We start from the raw sequence: 17117 nt of genomic DNA, 5'->3' as shown, positions 1-17117 counted from the left end.
TAAGAAAAAGACATGGCCGCAAACACAAGTAGCACAACAAAATAACACACACGTCAGCAAAAGCTGAGTAATCACCACATATCAGAATACAAAGAATAATTGAATAATCTATATTACTAGCTCAATTAAATAATGTAGTTCGAAACTACATTACACATTGTACTCTGAAAAATAACCTTTATCAACTCAACCTCGAATAATAATTCGAACCTTTACTCAATCATCTCATATAACCCATAAGTGTGCCATGCTCATTGTTCTATACCTAGCCTTGGACATGGGTAATTCGAATAAAACCAACAAGTATAAAAACTTGAATACTCCCAATAACTAGAAAACACCTTGAACCAGACCACATACGGGCCAATTCCCACTGTAGGGGACCATAGAAAAATATAAATAAAGATTGTACCTCATTCTTAACTCATGATCATTATCTCATTACCAACATGCCAAGGACTAAGGTCTATAACGCCGAGCCTCAAACCAAGAGCAAAATAATAATTTCTCAACCTTTTGATCTCATACTTGATCAAATAATCATTCACAACTAATAATGTATATCTCAACAATGGCACAGATTCCCAAATAACATAACAATTCGATCAATAAATATCTCAACTCTTAGGGTAATAATACTAGCACCCAAAATAATCAAATCTCAACCCACAAATAATACTCTGCATTAACAACCCTAAAACCTCGATAAAACAATACTCCAAATAGAGACAACATTAAAACCCTATAAATAACACAATCAATCAATTCGACAATTAAATCACATAATACCACATACTAATCATATACATATAAATCATGATCATATATAATTCACAAATTATAAAATTTAAACATAACAATACAAAGTACAATAATTAATACTAACAATTTGTAACCAAACAAATCACAAAATTAATTGAGATCGTGTGATTACCTTCCGAAAACATAATACTCATAAGTATTATCATGCAAGTGCACGCATAGTTGGCTGGTTGCTATATATTAACGCACAACTACTGCTTTTTATTTGTTTGCAAAGAAGAAAGATTATGGCAAGCGAAAAAAAAAACATATCATAGTTGACTTTGCTTCCATAACTAAGAAAACAATCATAGAATTTGAAGTCTTGATCGAAAGAATCAAGAAAGAAAAAGAAAACAAGACGGAAGCCCTGTAAACATAAATAAATAAGTCGGCTATGAAAATATTACGTATAATAGGTTAAAATTATGAATTGAATCCGACGTAGAATAGGGTTTTAAAACTTTCCGAACTCTATATTAAAAAAAAATATGAGATTAGGAAAGTTATATAATAAAAAAAAATAACTATTTTTTTAAAATATATAATATAAAATTTAAAAAATATTCGGGTATTACAATCTACCCTCCTTAAAATAAGTTTCGTCCCGAAACTTACAATTAGAAAAATAAGTTACTTGTAAATTTGAAAGAGAGTAAAAACTAAACCAAACTTTTCTTAATAAAATATATAGATAGAGTAATAAAATAGTACGGGTATTACATACTATCCCCCTTAAAAAGGAGTTCGCCCCCGAACTCAATGCTAGTCACATAAAAATAAACACATACAAGCACGAGCACATAAAGAAACACTCTTGAAACGACTTAACCTATGTCAATTTTAATCCTAATTCTTAATTAACAGGTTTATTCCTAAACCAAAACACGCTGGGATATGAAGATCCCTACGTAAATCCCATGAGCGGTTAGGCTCTGATACCACTTTGTAACACCCCAATAATTCTCCCTTTTTCAAACCACTTACTTTAAATAAAATAGTGGAGAACCATTGACATGTTACCGCCACGTATTAAAACGTTAAGGCTTTATCAAAGTATCGCAGCGGAAAAACAAACTTAAGTATTTAAAATAACACAATTTAGAAAACGAATAAGTCAAAGCTTACAAATTGGAACCATATAAGGCCCTTATTTAAAACCAAACCAATATTAAAAATCCAAAACATAAATGAAATTGCAAAGCATAAATAAGTTCAACACAAGAATCGAATACTCTCAATCACACCAATCCCTTGACAATGCGTTTGTCAAATCCCTTAACTTCACATCATCAAGCTAACCTGTGCATACTGCTCCCCAATAATACAAGTGTAATAATTGGATCATCACAGGGTCATTGAAAGGCGAAGGCCATGACCAAAAGAAAACACACACAAAAGCACGCAATCAGCAAAGCTGAGTACATACAAGCTACAACGTACCAAACCTAGCATGCTCAATTAATTAAAGTAAATAAACATACAATGTGAATTCAATAATCAAGACTCCACACTTAAACAATTCAATTGACTCAACATACTACTAACCAATTCCAAACACTTGACTCATCATATTCAATTTAATAAATTTAATTTAGTTTGGAGTAAGCAATAGACCAGGTTGTCCAATCCACCAAATCATTTTGGTCCCAAATGACCATTTGAAATAAAAGTTTAGCGCGATGTAAGAATGGGCGCGACTCCATTCTCACAAAGTTAGTCTAGGATCCCATCTAACTTTCATTATAAAATAAAATGTAAATACCAAAAGAGAAGAGGACATGTTGATCAAACAAGCCTCGAAAAGCCACGGGCTACCACCGTGTACCCCAACCCATAATTGTCAATACTCTAGAAGTGCACGCTTTCCAGAGTTTTATTGCTCATCCATGTTCCACTTTACGTGATTACAATTTTAATTAATAGCCGACTCAATCAAGAAGACCATACATAACAATCATACATCAATTCGTTTTTAATCTTATTTAGGACAATGGTGATCACATCACAAATTGACCTTTAATTCCATTAAACTTCCAAATTATCCAAAATTGTTGAACATAGTCAACTCACCTAGCCATTTCGGCTTAATCCACCTTTACTCAACATACTAACAAGTTATGATTGAGTAATAAATAAATAATAATAACCTTGTGGAATAATTAATAAATTCATTCCACTTAAACCATTAAATTCCAATCCTTTAATAATCCAAATGTGGTTGACAAACCAATCTAATAAAATATGTTTGTATCAACATTCCATACAAACAATTAATCCAATATAATTCAACATGTTTGCATCCATAATTCCATACAAACATAACCAATTCACCAAAACATGTCTCATAAACATAAATACATAAATTAATTAACTATATAACCAAACAATTTCCATCCAAGTGTTCTCTAATCATGAAACTAAGTTCTTTTCTTTGGTACCTAAACATGATACTACTTTCTACGAAGTAGACATGTACGTACCTCGTGTAAACAATTCTTTGCGCCACTTTTAATCACTTAAAATTCTCCTAGGGAATTATCACTTCCTAGAAAACAACCAACAATTAACATTACTATCCCAAGTAATTTCCAACAATATAATATGATGAAAAACTTATTAAAATAAAAAAAACATATTTATATGCTTAATTAACTTTAAACATAATTAATTTTATTAATCAAAATCAAAGATAAAATTTTAAGCATAAAAAGCTTCGTTAAAAATGAAAAACTGCCCGAAAATCATATTTAGAGGCAGAATTTGGCCACGATAGGGTGGTGCTCACTACCAAAGGTAGTGAGTCTTTCTTAAAACATCGTTTCCACATGGAAAACACTACTTTTTTGTCAAAATCGGATGAGTTCAGAACCTAACCGGGATTAAAACGGGATTAATATTAACGAACCGAAATCTAAACATTAAAACACGAATTTACGTGTTCAAAATAATCTAGGATTAAGTTAAACTAATTAGTAGTTATAATCACCAAAATTTCCAAAATATCATTACTATAAAAGCCCTAAATCAATTGTTCATAAAACCTTAAAAATCAAGTCTTTAATAATAAAAACCCTAGCTTTTAATACTTTATAAAATCTGAAATTAAAACACTCTATACTCTAAAATTTACAATCTTTAATCATCAAAACATAATTATAAAGTATACTAATCATGTTTAGACAATTAAAATCAATACCCAAAATATATAAAGTATAGGGATAATAATTAAAACAAAATAAAGAAGGAGAGAAGAGGGAGAAATAATTACCTTGACCAATTGACTTTTTGTGTGGGAAATTTTGGGGATTGAAAGAGTATTTATAGAGTAGAGTAGGTTAGGGTAAGTTTTGGGCTTCATAAAAATTAATGGGCCAATTAAGAAAGTAAAGTGGGTTTGGTTTGTTTGTTGGACATAAATTATTAAAGAAAGGTTCATAAAAAGTTCTTTATAATAAAATCGTTCATCAAACCCAAAAATAATTTGAAACTTTTGAAATTAAATCCGAAAAAAATACAAATAAATATTATGAATAAAATATAATTTCATTAATAATATATTTAAAAATACGGGGGATTACATTGTTAGTGTTTTGGTGCATATTTAGGTATAAAGATGGTACTTTGAAGCTTTTGGATAAAGAATAAAAGAAGTTGGAGGCAAGAAGAGGAAATAAGGGAGTTTTGGAAGAATGAAAGAGGCAAGGAAAAGAGTCCAAGAGTGAATTAAGAGCATTTGGAAGGGTTTTGGAAGGATTTTTGCACTAAGGTCAACTTCAAATGACCATAACTTTTGTTCTACTCAATATTTTGAAGTGATTCAAATTGGAGATTAAAGTTCATCTCAAGAGCTTTCCAACGACTGGTCACATGCCTTATTCCAATAAGTAATGAAGAAGTTATGACCTTTCAAAAAGATGTTGTTTTCGCTAGAAAAAGGCTGCACGCCCGTGCACGTCCCTGCGCGCCCACTACAAAAAAAAACGCGTTTTTAGCGACCGATATTACCGACTGACAATAAATTAGTCGGTAAAAATACAATTTAGCGACTGATTTTTAAAATGGTCGGTAATTACCGACCGTTATGAAAATCAGTCGCTAATTACCGACCATTTTAAAAATCAGTCACTAATTTACCGACTGTATTAAAAATCAGTCGTTATTTAGCGACCGATTTTCAAAATAGTCAGTAATTAGCGATCGTTTAGTGGTCGCTAATTTGTATTTCACTTTCCCAAATTCGCGATATATAAGACAAAGAAACCCTAAGCCCCTTATTTTCTTATTCTTGCTCTAGCGCCCCCCCCCCCCCCCCCCACCCTTCCATTTACTTTCCCTCTCTTAACATCCCTTCTTTCTCTCTCTCCCCCACCCTTATTCTCTTAACTTTTTTTCTACTCAATATTTTGAAGTGATTCAAATTGGAGATTAAAGTTCATCTCAAGAGCTTTCCAACGACTGGTCACATGCCTTATTCCAATAAGTAATGAAGAAGTTATGACCTTTCAAAAAGATGTTGTTTTCGCTAGAAAAAGGCTGCACGCCCGTGCACGTCCCTGCGCGCCCACTACAAAAAAAAACGCGTTTTTAGCGACCGATATTACCGACTGACAATAAATTAGTCGGTAAAAATACAATTTAGCGACTGATTTTTAAAATGGTCGGTAATTACCGACCGTTATGAAAATCAGTCGCTAATTACCGACCATTTTAAAAATCAGTCACTAATTTACCGACTGTATTAAAAATCAGTCGTTATTTAGCGACCGATTTTCAAAACAGTCAGTAATTAGCGATCGTTTAGTGGTCGCTAATTTGTATTTCACTTTCCCAAATTCGCGATATATAAGACAAAGAAACCCTAAGCCCCTTATTTTCTTATTCTTGCTCTAGCGCCCCCCCCCCCCCCCCACCCTTCCATTTACTTTCCCTCTCTTAACATCCCTTCTTTCTCTCTCTCTCCCCCCCCCCCCTTTTTTTGTTCTTCTCTTTCAATCTCCACCATTAATGAAAGGGTTTTGAGCTTTCTCTACACTTCATTGAAGCGACACTTAACAAGATCTATAAATCAATGGCAAGGTAAATGTTCTCATTATTATTGTTTTGTACTCGTTTTTTTTTTTTCAATTCCGTTTTTCATTTGGGTTTTCATTCTCAAGTGATTTTATTTTTCATTTGGGTTTTCTTTCTCAAGTGATTTTAATGTTATTTGTAATATATCTTGACATAAGGGTTTAATTTCGTATGTCAGTAATAAAAAATTGGGTTCGTTTTTGAATTTTTTAGATGTCGTTATTGATGGTTTTTTTATATAGATCTATATATGTTTAGTTATTCAGATCTGAATTTCTAAATTCTGATATTTTTTAATCCATTTTGTTTTAATTTTTTATTTTCCTTTCACTATTCAATTTTTAAGACTATGTTTAAATTCTTTTCACCTTTTCATTTTCCGATCTTTTTTTTTTTTTTTTGCCCAAATTACAAACTAAATTCATTTCTATTTTCTATTATATGTTGTTTTCATTTTTTTCATAGTTTTTGATAATTTATTTGTTGAATCTGTGTTGATGTAGGTTAAAGTCAATGTTCAACATCAACAAAGTTGGATTACGCTTCAAGGAAAATTTGTTTTTTTTTAGATATTGTTAAAATAGATAAATTAAGGTGTAATAATGTACAAATTGTTGAGAAAGATTTATACAAAGTACAAATTATTGAGAATTATTTATATAAAGTAGTACAAATTATTGCTATTTAAAAAAAAAAGGTAGTACAAATTATTAGAAGTATTCATTATGTGAAGTACAAAATGTATAAAATGAGACTGTATAAAAAAAACTACGGAGTATACAAAGCTTGTATGCCTGATAGGTTTGCAAGCTTTAATTTTTTTTTATTATTCGCTTCGATGTTACCGACCGAATATCAGTTGCTAAATACCGACTGTAGACAAATCAGTCGCTATTACGGTCGGTAAATAACGACTGCTATGCAATCGCTAATTAGCGATTGATTTTATTTCGGTCATTATATTGCAACAAATAAAAAATCAGTCGGTAATTTCTAAAAATTGGTCGCTAAATATTTACCGACTAAAATTCAGTCGGTAAATTTGTATTTACCGACCATAACTTTACTGGCCGATGAATTCCGACCGATTTCAGTCGGTAACGATTTTAGCGACCGATTTTGATGTTTTACCGACGGATTTTCTCGGTTGGAAAAACGCTATTTTCTTGTTGTGGCCCGTGCCATGTGATGCACGTCCGTGCAAGGTCAGGCAGTAGCTAATGCTCGTGTTTTAACAGGTTTGCACACCCGTGCAACCTTTGGCACGCCCGTGCCGACCTGTAGACGGGCCGATTCCTTGTTTTCTCCGTCCTTTTACTTGGGGATTATAATACCCCTTTGGCTTCATTTGAAGGGGAGATCTTCTTCCCTTTTAGTTTTCTTAGGCCCTTAGTTTCTCTAAAATCTCATTAATTAGCTTAGATCTTCTCAAACTCAATCATTGTAATTGTTAATTGAAGATTATTCTCTTGAATTCAACACTTTCTCAACTTTGAAGCTTCATTAGTAATCTCTTTCTACTATCTCTTGTTCTTTATTTTCTGTTTTTATTTACTTTGAATTGCTAGTTTTTTCCTTAATTGTTGTTGCATGTTCAATCTACCTTGTTCTTACTACTTTCTCAACTTGCTAATTTAATGCTAGAATTAGAATTTGTTGTTATGATTAGGGTTGGGTGAAGACCCAACCAAGCCATAGGTTGATTGATGTTAGTGCTTGCATGTTCATTTTGGGTTGATGATTGATTGTTAAAGAATTGGTTAATTGCATTTGTAATTTGATGGCCACTTATTGCCCATGTATTCACTTCTATGCTTGCATTGAGAGATGGAGTCTAGTTGTGAGCCTTATATGATTATGCTAAATTCCTCTTGATTACGGTTCCTCGTTTGGATGATGTAGTAGTCTTAGTTGCAACAATTAGGTGAGAAATCCCAATTTCTTGAGCCTTAATACTTTCTTGGACCGTTCGAAAGACAAACCCAAGTTAGCAATCTACTTCCCATCGTTAGGACTTGGTTGGCCTATCTTGTTAGTTGAGTTTGGTTTAGGAATGCTTAGTGTTGTGGCTTCGAAAGAAGACAATGTTGAGTACCCTTTCTATCACCCAATTTGTGTTCATGTTTGTCTATTGTTTGATCTATTGGTTTGGTTGGTGTCGATTCCCATTTCCCTCTAGTGTTTGTCTCCATAGTAGTTATCTAATCAAAACCCCCAATTTGTGACCGAACTAGTTTGCAACCGTTTCATACTCTTGGTGTCCTTACCCATTCCCTGTGGATACGATCCTCTACTTACCCTATACTTGTCTTAGGTCGGTTTAGGTAGAAATATTGTTTGGCTTTAGGGTGATTATCCAGCTACCGATTATTCCTCTACCAATAACCAAAGCCATCCATATAATAATAAGTATACAACATCAAATCATGTGTCATTATATAAACAGATAATCGTTAAGTATCTCAAATAAATAGTAATAATTAAAAATATAAATTTAAACATAAGATTTTAAAAATTACTCGGACATTGGTGACTTAAAACTAACACAAAATTCGTTTAATGGGGTTTTGTATTGATACGAAATTTGGTTTGTGTCACTCGTATGATGCCTTAGAGCTGCATGTAAAAAAACAAAATTTAAACATAAACATCGTTAAATATCCCAAATAACATAATGTAAATAATAATTACCAATACAAATTTAAACATGGGATTTTAAAAATTAAGCTAAAAATTACCCGATCATTGATTACCAAAAATTAACACAAAATTACTAATACAAAATTCACTTGATGGAGTTTTTTGTTGATCTGAAATTTGTTTGTGACGTATAATGTGTTAACTTATAAAGGTAGGTATCTGAAAATTTAATACAATTATAATTAATGAACCATTTTTAATTCTTATCATAAATACTATCAAAATTTATCTTATAATGGTAGGTATCAAACTTTATTATAAGCGTTTATCATTTGAATGTTTTTAATTACTGGAGATTTATCTTTTCCTATATTTTTTTGGATTTCTTATACTGTTAGTATTGATTTAATAAATTTATCTTTTCCTATATTTTTGCTTTTTTTTTCCTTAAAATAATTTAATTCGTGGATTATAATCTACGTGGCATTAAAATTTTAGATATATCAAATCTAATTCGTTACTTTTATCTAGGTGGCGATATAATTTTTTGATTCAAAAATAAAATACAAATCTTTTTTTTCGTTGGTTGAAAGAAATATATTTCTTACGTGGCTCTCCGAATTCTCTCCAAAAATGCCTACTTTATTTATATAATATTAGATTATTATTATTATTATTATTATTATTATTATTATTATTATTATTATTATTATTATTATTATTAATTGTTGGTGACATCTGGAAACTTGTAATAATTGTTTGAGTGTCCATTTTTCACGTCTCTTCATATCTTTTAGTTTGAGAAAAGCCCAACACTTCTTTTTTTCACAGCATTGTCCAACAACATTTGTTTTTGTCACAGCATGAGTATTTAAAATAGTGACTTTTAAATTGAAGCACAATTGTTTTATATGCAAGTTTATATCTAACCCTAGATTATTTATAAATGAATAGATTCGAAAGTTACCATTAGGACATATATAATTTCTTGCATAATATGTTAAACTAAAATTAAGTGAAAATAATATATTGATTAACAAATTACATGAAACTATATGTATATGTATCACACATATTTGATACATATGTATCTTATATGTATATTAAGTGAAAATAATATATGTATCTTATATCACACATATTTGATACATATGAAATGTGTCAATAATAGGTTATTCTATATTTTCCCCATTAATTGTAGCTTCGGTTGTGAGTGCTATTCGCATGTGAGTGGACTGTTTCAGGCTTGTTATCCAGATAATCACAATCAAGCTCAGGACAACATATACCCTGCCAATTATATTAAATTATTATTAAATGATAATTCAGTGTAATGAAAATTCAACCTGAAACAGTAGCATACCACCTTATCATATACGATGGCATTGCACTTTATCATATCGAAACAGGATGAGCAAAAGAAATCATCATCTTGAAGCTGCATGTCTTCCTTAGCAAACTTACCATTGCAAAATTTTAATACTATATTATAATTATAATATATACTAAAAGACATACCAGCAATGACACATGTCATCTCCTGGTGTGTCCTTAGATTTTTTAATTTATTTTTTTCCAAAAATAAATTTTATTTCGGCAACAAATCTTATACTACGTACATAAATAAAAAGATAACAAATTTATACATAAACTAGTTTTTTACCCCTGTAATACCCCGGACTGTTGATAAAAACTTAAATTATTTTTACTAATTAAGACTTGTTTTTACTAATTCTCTATTATTTTTTAAAATGAATTAGATGTGTCATAAATGGATATTGTTTAAAAGAACTTTTTAAAACGAATTTTATGATGAAAATAGAACCAAATTATAGGGTATTTATTAAAAGTTAGGATTAATTTTGTATATATGAAATATTAAAAGTATATCGATAATAAAACTCTATTCAACTTTTTTTATCTTATTAAATCTATCCAAATCGATTACTTAGCATAAAATGTGTCACAATAATATCTATTTGACGCCTACGTGGTGCGACACTTGGTAAAAAACTGGAATGACAAGTGTCGCTGTCTCGTGAACTGGCCGCGAGACCGACTTTATATATTAGTGATATAATATGTTATAATATGATATAATTTTTTTTCCCTCTCACATCTCTAACTTTTCAATAAAATACTAAACTCATTATATTTTCTTAATACTCAAACTACGCCGGTTACATTTTTTATTTATATTAAAGTCTATTAATTCATCTAAAAATATTTGTTTGTCAAACGTAACACTTTCAAAAAAAACTAAGGGACCATAGTGAGTAATCACATTATCTTACATAGTTACATATCTTCATAATTACGTGCATAAGCCTAAGGATTTTTTTTTTTGACAAAGAGAACTAACAAATAAACAACAAACTAAAAGCGAAAACAAAGAAGATGACGTCTACGAGCTAAGCCAGCCAAGTGATGTGCATGAGCCACTGTAACTCTGGAAACCTTCCAAACACAGCAAATAGAGAACCAAGACACAATATGCCGAATTTCTTCCAGAATCCAAGCCACTGAAATATCTCCCACATGATGACCCAAAATCAACTGCAGAATAGAGCTGCAATCCGTAAGCAGCCAAATGTTATAGAAACCGCTATCCTTAGCATGACATAGACCCAACAGGCAAGCACGTAATTCAGCCTGAAGAGCTGAATTGCAGAAACCAGCCCAAGCCCCGCCCCCTAAGTACTGGGGAAAGGTTATTGCGGGATATATTTTGGGAATATTTTAGGATATATTTTGTATCATAATTTATGCCTAGAATATCTCTATGATATATTTTTGGTAGTTTCCTAATCCTATCACAATAGGGTTAAGCTTGTATTATATATGTGGTGGAGAGTAATCAATACAATCAGGTCATTGAGTTTTGTTCAATTTAACATGGTATCAAGAGCAAGGTTTATTTTTTGAGTTTTTTTTTTCCAGTAAACAATGGCTGGAGATGATGTTTCACCTCCACCGCCACCTCCTTTCACAGAAATTAAACCAAATTCGTCGTTTTACCTTGGGTCGCAAGATCGACCTGGGGATTTTATTACCCCTACACGACTCAAAACTGATAACTATGACGATTGGGCTGCGGATATGCAGACTGCCTTGGAGGCTCAACGAAAATTCGGATTTTTGGATGGTTCGATCTTAGCCCCTGTACATCCGTGTACTCAATCAAATTGGACGGCTATCAACGCAATGTTAATTTCATGGATTACCAATACCATGGATCCAGAGGTAAGGTCGTCCCTTTCTAAATTTCGTGAAGCTAGACTTTTATGGAAACATCTCAAGCAACGTTTTGCTCAAACTAATGGCCCTAGAATTCAACAATTAAAAACATCGATTGAAAAGTGTGAACAAACTAGATCGATGTCTGTTTCTGTTTATTATGGTAAATTGCATGCTTTATGGCAAGAATTAGATCACCATGAACCTTTAATTTCTTGTTCTTGTTGTTCAAAGTGTACGGCTGGGCAATTACATGAAGCTAGGCGTGAACAAGCTAAATTACATGATTTCTTAATGGGTTTTTATTCTGATTTTTATGCCTCTTTGCGTACAAATATTTTGTCTCAAGATCCCCTCCCTAGTCTAGATAGATCATATCAATTGGTGGTGCAAGATGAAAGAGTGCGTACGGCAAAGCTAGAGCATGAACAAAAGCCTCCTGATGCTCTAGGCTTTGCTGTTCGAACAGGGGCAGGCAGGGCAGCTTCTGACCGTGGCCGTGACGGTGGTACAGTGTGTGGTAAATGTAAGAAAATAGGCCATGAGACTTCTAATTGTTGGTCTGACAAGACTTGCAATTATTGTAAGAAGAAGGGTCACATTGAGAGTAAGTGTTATGATCTTCATGGTAGGCCTTCATCGAATGATAGTGGTCAGGGGGGGAGGTACACCGCTGGCCGGGGTCAAAGTACGATGCGGGCCAATGCTGTTTCGGGTACTTCAACTGACGGTTCCTCTCATGGTCAAGTGTTTTCAAGTGAACAGTGGAAGGCTATTACGGGTTTGTTCGGTAATGCTAATGTTCCCGAGCATCGCTTGAATGGTAAGTTTGATGTTACCTCTTGGATTATTGACACAGGGGCAACACATCATGTGACACTGTTGTGGCTTCTTTGGTTGGTTCTGTTCGTTTGTCGGACAAGCTCACTTTAACTGGAGTTCTTTTTGTCCCTAATTTGAGTTGTAATCTGCTTTCTGTTTCACAAATAACAGCTGAACTTAATTGTATTGTCCAATTTAACCCTTATATGTGTGCTATACAGGACCAAACGAAGGAGCTGATTGGAACGGGAGCTAGGAGAGACGGACTATACTATTTTAACAAATCGGATTCGGTGCATCATGTTGGTGTTGACAAAGATATTTCAAGCTTGGAGTTGTGGCATCGTCGCATGGGTCATCCTTCCGAGAAAGTAGTTAAGTTGCTTCCTCATGTTAGTAGTAATAAAGATTGTCTTGATAAGGGGTGTGAAGTATGTATGCGTGCTAAACATCCTAGAGAACAATTTCCGTTAAGTGATAGTAGGGCTTCTAGAGTTTTTGAGAAAATACATTGTGATTTGTGGGGTCCATATGGACATGTTTCATCATGTGGAGCTCGTTATTTTTTTACTATTGTTGATGATTATTCTAGAGCAGTCTGGATTTATTTGTTGGTTGATAAAACAGAAGTTTTTAGAATGTTTATGGCATTTATTACAATGGTTGATAGACAATTTTCTCAAACAATTACAGTTGTTTAGAGTGATAATGGTACTGAGTTTAATTGTCTTCTTGATTATTTTTCTGCTACGGGCATTATTTTCCAAACTTCTTGTGTGGGTACTCCACAGCAAAATGGGAGGGTTGAGCGAAAACATAAACACATTCTCAATGTCGGGAGAGCTTTGAGGTTTCAAGCAAATTTGCCAATTTATTTTTGGGGGGAGTGTGTTCTTGCGGCCGCTCATTTAATTAACCGTACTCCAACACCTTTGCTACAAAATAAAACTCCCTTTGAAATCCTATTTAATAAACCTCCTTCCTTTGATGCTATTTGCACTTTTGGGTGTTTGTGTTTTGCCCATAATCAAAAAACGAATGGTGACAAGTTTGTTAGTAGGAGTAGAAAATGTGTTTTTGTGGGATATCCTTTCGGGAAGAAAGGATGGAAGTTATATGATCTTGAGTCTAAGGTGTTTTTGGTGTCTCGTGATGTGAAATTTATTGAGGGAGTATTTCCATATGCTAGCCCGGAAGCTATCAATATAGTGCCCACAATGTATGATAATGACCGTGACATTCATGAGGATTTCTTAGAAAATGAGACATGGGGTGATGTTGGTGAATATTTAATGGAAGAGCAGCCCGCTCTGTACACAGAGCAAGCAGCCCCGCATACAGAGCAGCATGCGGATGCTGGCAGCACAGACCAGCACGCAATCACAGCGTCTGGCCAACCCGAGGGAATTCCAGCGGAGGCTGGCAGAGCTGACCAGCACGCAAGTGCAGCTTCTGGCCAGCCCGAGGAAATTCCAGCGGGCACTGGGTCTTGCGAGCTGACCAGCAGCAATGCCGATCTTGGCAACAGCCCCAAGCAGAGTGGCAGTGACACCCCAGCAGCGCCACACGACCAACAGCCTCAACCCAAGGTCTTGGGTAGAGGGCATCGTGAGAAATACCGATCGGTGAAGCTTCGTGATCATGTGACATACTCCGTTTTTGCTAATAGTCCGTCTCCGTCCCCTCCGTCTCCGATCCCTTCTTCAGGTGCGCCTTATCCTTTAGCACAATATATAAATTGTGACATGTTTTCTGTCAATTATCGCAAGTTTCTTGCAGCAGTTGTTCAGGGTAAAGATCCAAAATCTTTCAAAGAAGCAATGAAATCTGATGGTTGGCGTCGTTCAATGCAAGAAGAAATCATGGCATTGGAAGACAATGGAACATGGACCTTAGAGCATCTTCCTCCCGGCAAGAAAGCTCTAGGTAGTCAGTGGGTTTACAAGACTAAATATTTGTCGCATGGTGATATTGAACGTCTTAAGTCGCGTTTGGTCGTTTTTGGTAATCATCAGCAGGAAGGTATAGATTATGGTGAAACTTTTGCTCCGGTCGCAAAAATGACTGCAGTTCGGGCTTTCCTTGCTATAGCCACTTCTAAAAATTGGGAGCTTCATCAAATGGATGTTCAGAATGCCTTTCTTCATGGTGATTTGGAAGAGGAGGTGTATATGAAATTACCTCCAGGTTTTGAGAGTTCGGATCCAACTCTGGTGTGTCGTCTGCGAAAATCTTTGTATGGGTTGAAACAGGCTCCAAGGTGTTGGTTTGCAAAATTGACTACGGCTTTGAAAGGGTATGGTTTTCTACAATCTTACTCTAATTACTCTCTGTTTACATACACTAGGGGTACTGTTCAGATTAATGTATTGGTTTATGTTGATGATCTTATTGTTTCTGGGAATGATTCCGCTGCATTATCTGTTTTCAAGGCTTATCTCTCTGATTGTTTTAAGATGAAGGATCTTGGTCCTTTGAAATATTTTTTGGGAATAGAGGTTGCTCGTAGTAAATCTGGTTTGTTTTTATGTCAACGGAAATACACCTTGGATATTATTTCTGAAGTAGGGTCGTTAGGGGCAAAACCAAGTGGATTTCCGATTGAACAAAATCACAAGCTTGGTCTTGCTAGTGGTGAAGTTCTGGAAAATCCTGAGTTATATCGCAGATTAGTAGGGAGGCTCATCTATCTCTCAGTTACGAGACCTGATTTGGCTTATTCTGTTCATATTCTCTCCCAATTTATGCAAGAGCCGCGTGTTGAGCATTGGGATGCAACTCTAAGGGTCGTTAGGTATTTGAAGGGCACCCCGGGACAAGGTATTTTGTTGAGTGCAGATAATGATCTGACTTTGCAGGGATGGTATGACTCGGATTGGGCGGCGTGTCCTCTTACGCGTCGTTCTTTGACAGGTTGGCTTGTGTTTCTTGGTCATTCTCCTATTTCTTGAAAACCAAGAAACAACCTACAGTTTCTTATTCTTCCTCCGAGTCTGAGTATAGATCAATGGCGTCGTGTACTCATGAGTTGAAATGGTTAAAAGCTTTACTTTTGAGTTTGGGGGTTCAACACCCTAAATCAATCACATTGTTTTGTGACAGTCAATCTGCACTTCATATAGCCAGAAATCCAGTTTTTCATGAACGGACGAAGCACATTGAGATTGATTGTCACATTGTTCGTGACGCCATTATGGAAGGACTAATTGCACCGTCTTATGTTTCCACTAAGGAGCAATTGGCGGATATTTTCACTAAGGCCCTTGGGAAGAACCAATTTCATCATCTTCTTTCCAAGTTGGGCATTTATGACCCACATGTTCCAACTTGAGGGGGGGTATTGCAGGATATATTTTGGGAATATTTTAGGATATATTTTGTATCATAATTTATGCCTAGAATATCTCTATGATATATTTTTGGTAGTTTCCTAATCCAATCACAATAGGGTTAAGCTTGTATTATATATGTGGTGGAGAGTAATCAATACAATCTAGTCATTGAGTTTTGTTCAATTTAACAAAGGTACCATTTAAAAAGAACCAGCCCGACACCCAAACGTCAGTCTGCAGGATCCCAAGCCCCGTCCACCACAAGAAAAATATCATTCGTCGACCCAGGGTGGTCCCAACACAACCGAGAACGATAGGAGTTATTAAAACCCGGAAGAGAAGAAGGAAACCAAATGGAAGAGAGAACACGAGCCTCAGAGCTTCGATCCCTCCAACTAATAGCCAAAGCAAAGATAGAAGCCGGTGAATACACCTCAGACCGGAAACGGAGATTGTTCCTAGTTAACCAAATGGCCCAGAATAAACCAAAAAGACAATCCAAAACATCCCAACGCTTAAGACCTCGAATGGTTGATCTAAAGCTAACGGAATGTCAATAGGCCAAGATTGATTAGCCCATACATACCAAATAAATGGACAATCCGTGAAAAGATGAGAACAAGTTTCTTCAAATTGATGACAGAAACCACACAAATGGTCCACCGAAATTCCTTTCATCTGAAGCAGGGTAGCTGTAGGAAGTGCTTTATGAAGCACTTTCCAAGTAAAATGTTTCCACTTTGACAAAATGGGAAGGCCCCAAAGGCGCTTCCACCAAGTAGATTGCATACCAAGCATGGTACTCGAAGTAGTAGGCAATTGACTAATTAAAAGAGCATAAGCTAATTTGGTAGAAAAGGCACCATCCTCGGTAAATTTCCAGTTAAAAAATCGTCAATCTGCATTCGAGGCCTGTCTAAACCCATAATAGAGGCTACCGTCCTAGGAGGAAACAGGCTGTGAATCTTTGAAGTATCCCACAATTGGGTACGAGAATTGATAGCACAAAGACTTGCAAAGGACGGGACGACAAGGGAATCGAATCCCTAAACTTGACCTCCACCCCAAGAACCCAATTATCATCTAAAATACTAACTCGCATCCCATAACCTACTTTCTAGGCTATGCCCTTCGAAAGTACTCTAGCCCCTTTCAGAAGGCCCCGGCTACCCCAAGATGGATGGGAGACTGTAATTGAAGCATTATACTGTA

At 34.8% G+C, this 17117-nt stretch overlaps 2 protein-coding genes across 2 annotated transcripts; one reads left to right on the top strand and one right to left on the bottom strand.

Moving 5' to 3' along the window:
- Window positions 1-11460: 11460 nt before the first annotated feature.
- LOC145588905 (uncharacterized) lies at window positions 11461-12684 on the top strand. Its single transcript, XM_081645495.1, has one exon. The coding sequence runs from the start codon at window positions 11461-11463 to the stop codon at window positions 12682-12684; it is 1224 nt and encodes a 407-aa protein (XP_081501621.1).
- A 3450-nt stretch (window positions 12685-16134) lies between these two features.
- On the bottom strand, window positions 16135-16703 carry LOC145588904 (uncharacterized). The gene is made up of 2 exons (XM_081645494.1): window positions 16492-16703; window positions 16135-16363 (listed from the first exon to the last, which is right to left on the bottom strand). The coding sequence occupies exons 1-2, from the start codon at window positions 16701-16703 to the stop codon at window positions 16135-16137; spliced, it is 441 nt and encodes a 146-aa protein (XP_081501620.1).
- Window positions 16704-17117: the final 414 nt, after the last annotated feature.

The sequence above is a fragment of the Chenopodium album genome, chromosome 17 (assembly GCF_948465745.1).
Source record: "Chenopodium album chromosome 17, dcCheAlbu1.1, whole genome shotgun sequence".
In the NCBI taxonomy this organism is placed as follows: Eukaryota; Viridiplantae; Streptophyta; class Magnoliopsida; order Caryophyllales; family Amaranthaceae; genus Chenopodium; species Chenopodium album.
The sequence above is the reverse complement of the archived record's forward strand: the minus strand, read 5'-3'. Positions and strand labels throughout refer to the sequence as shown.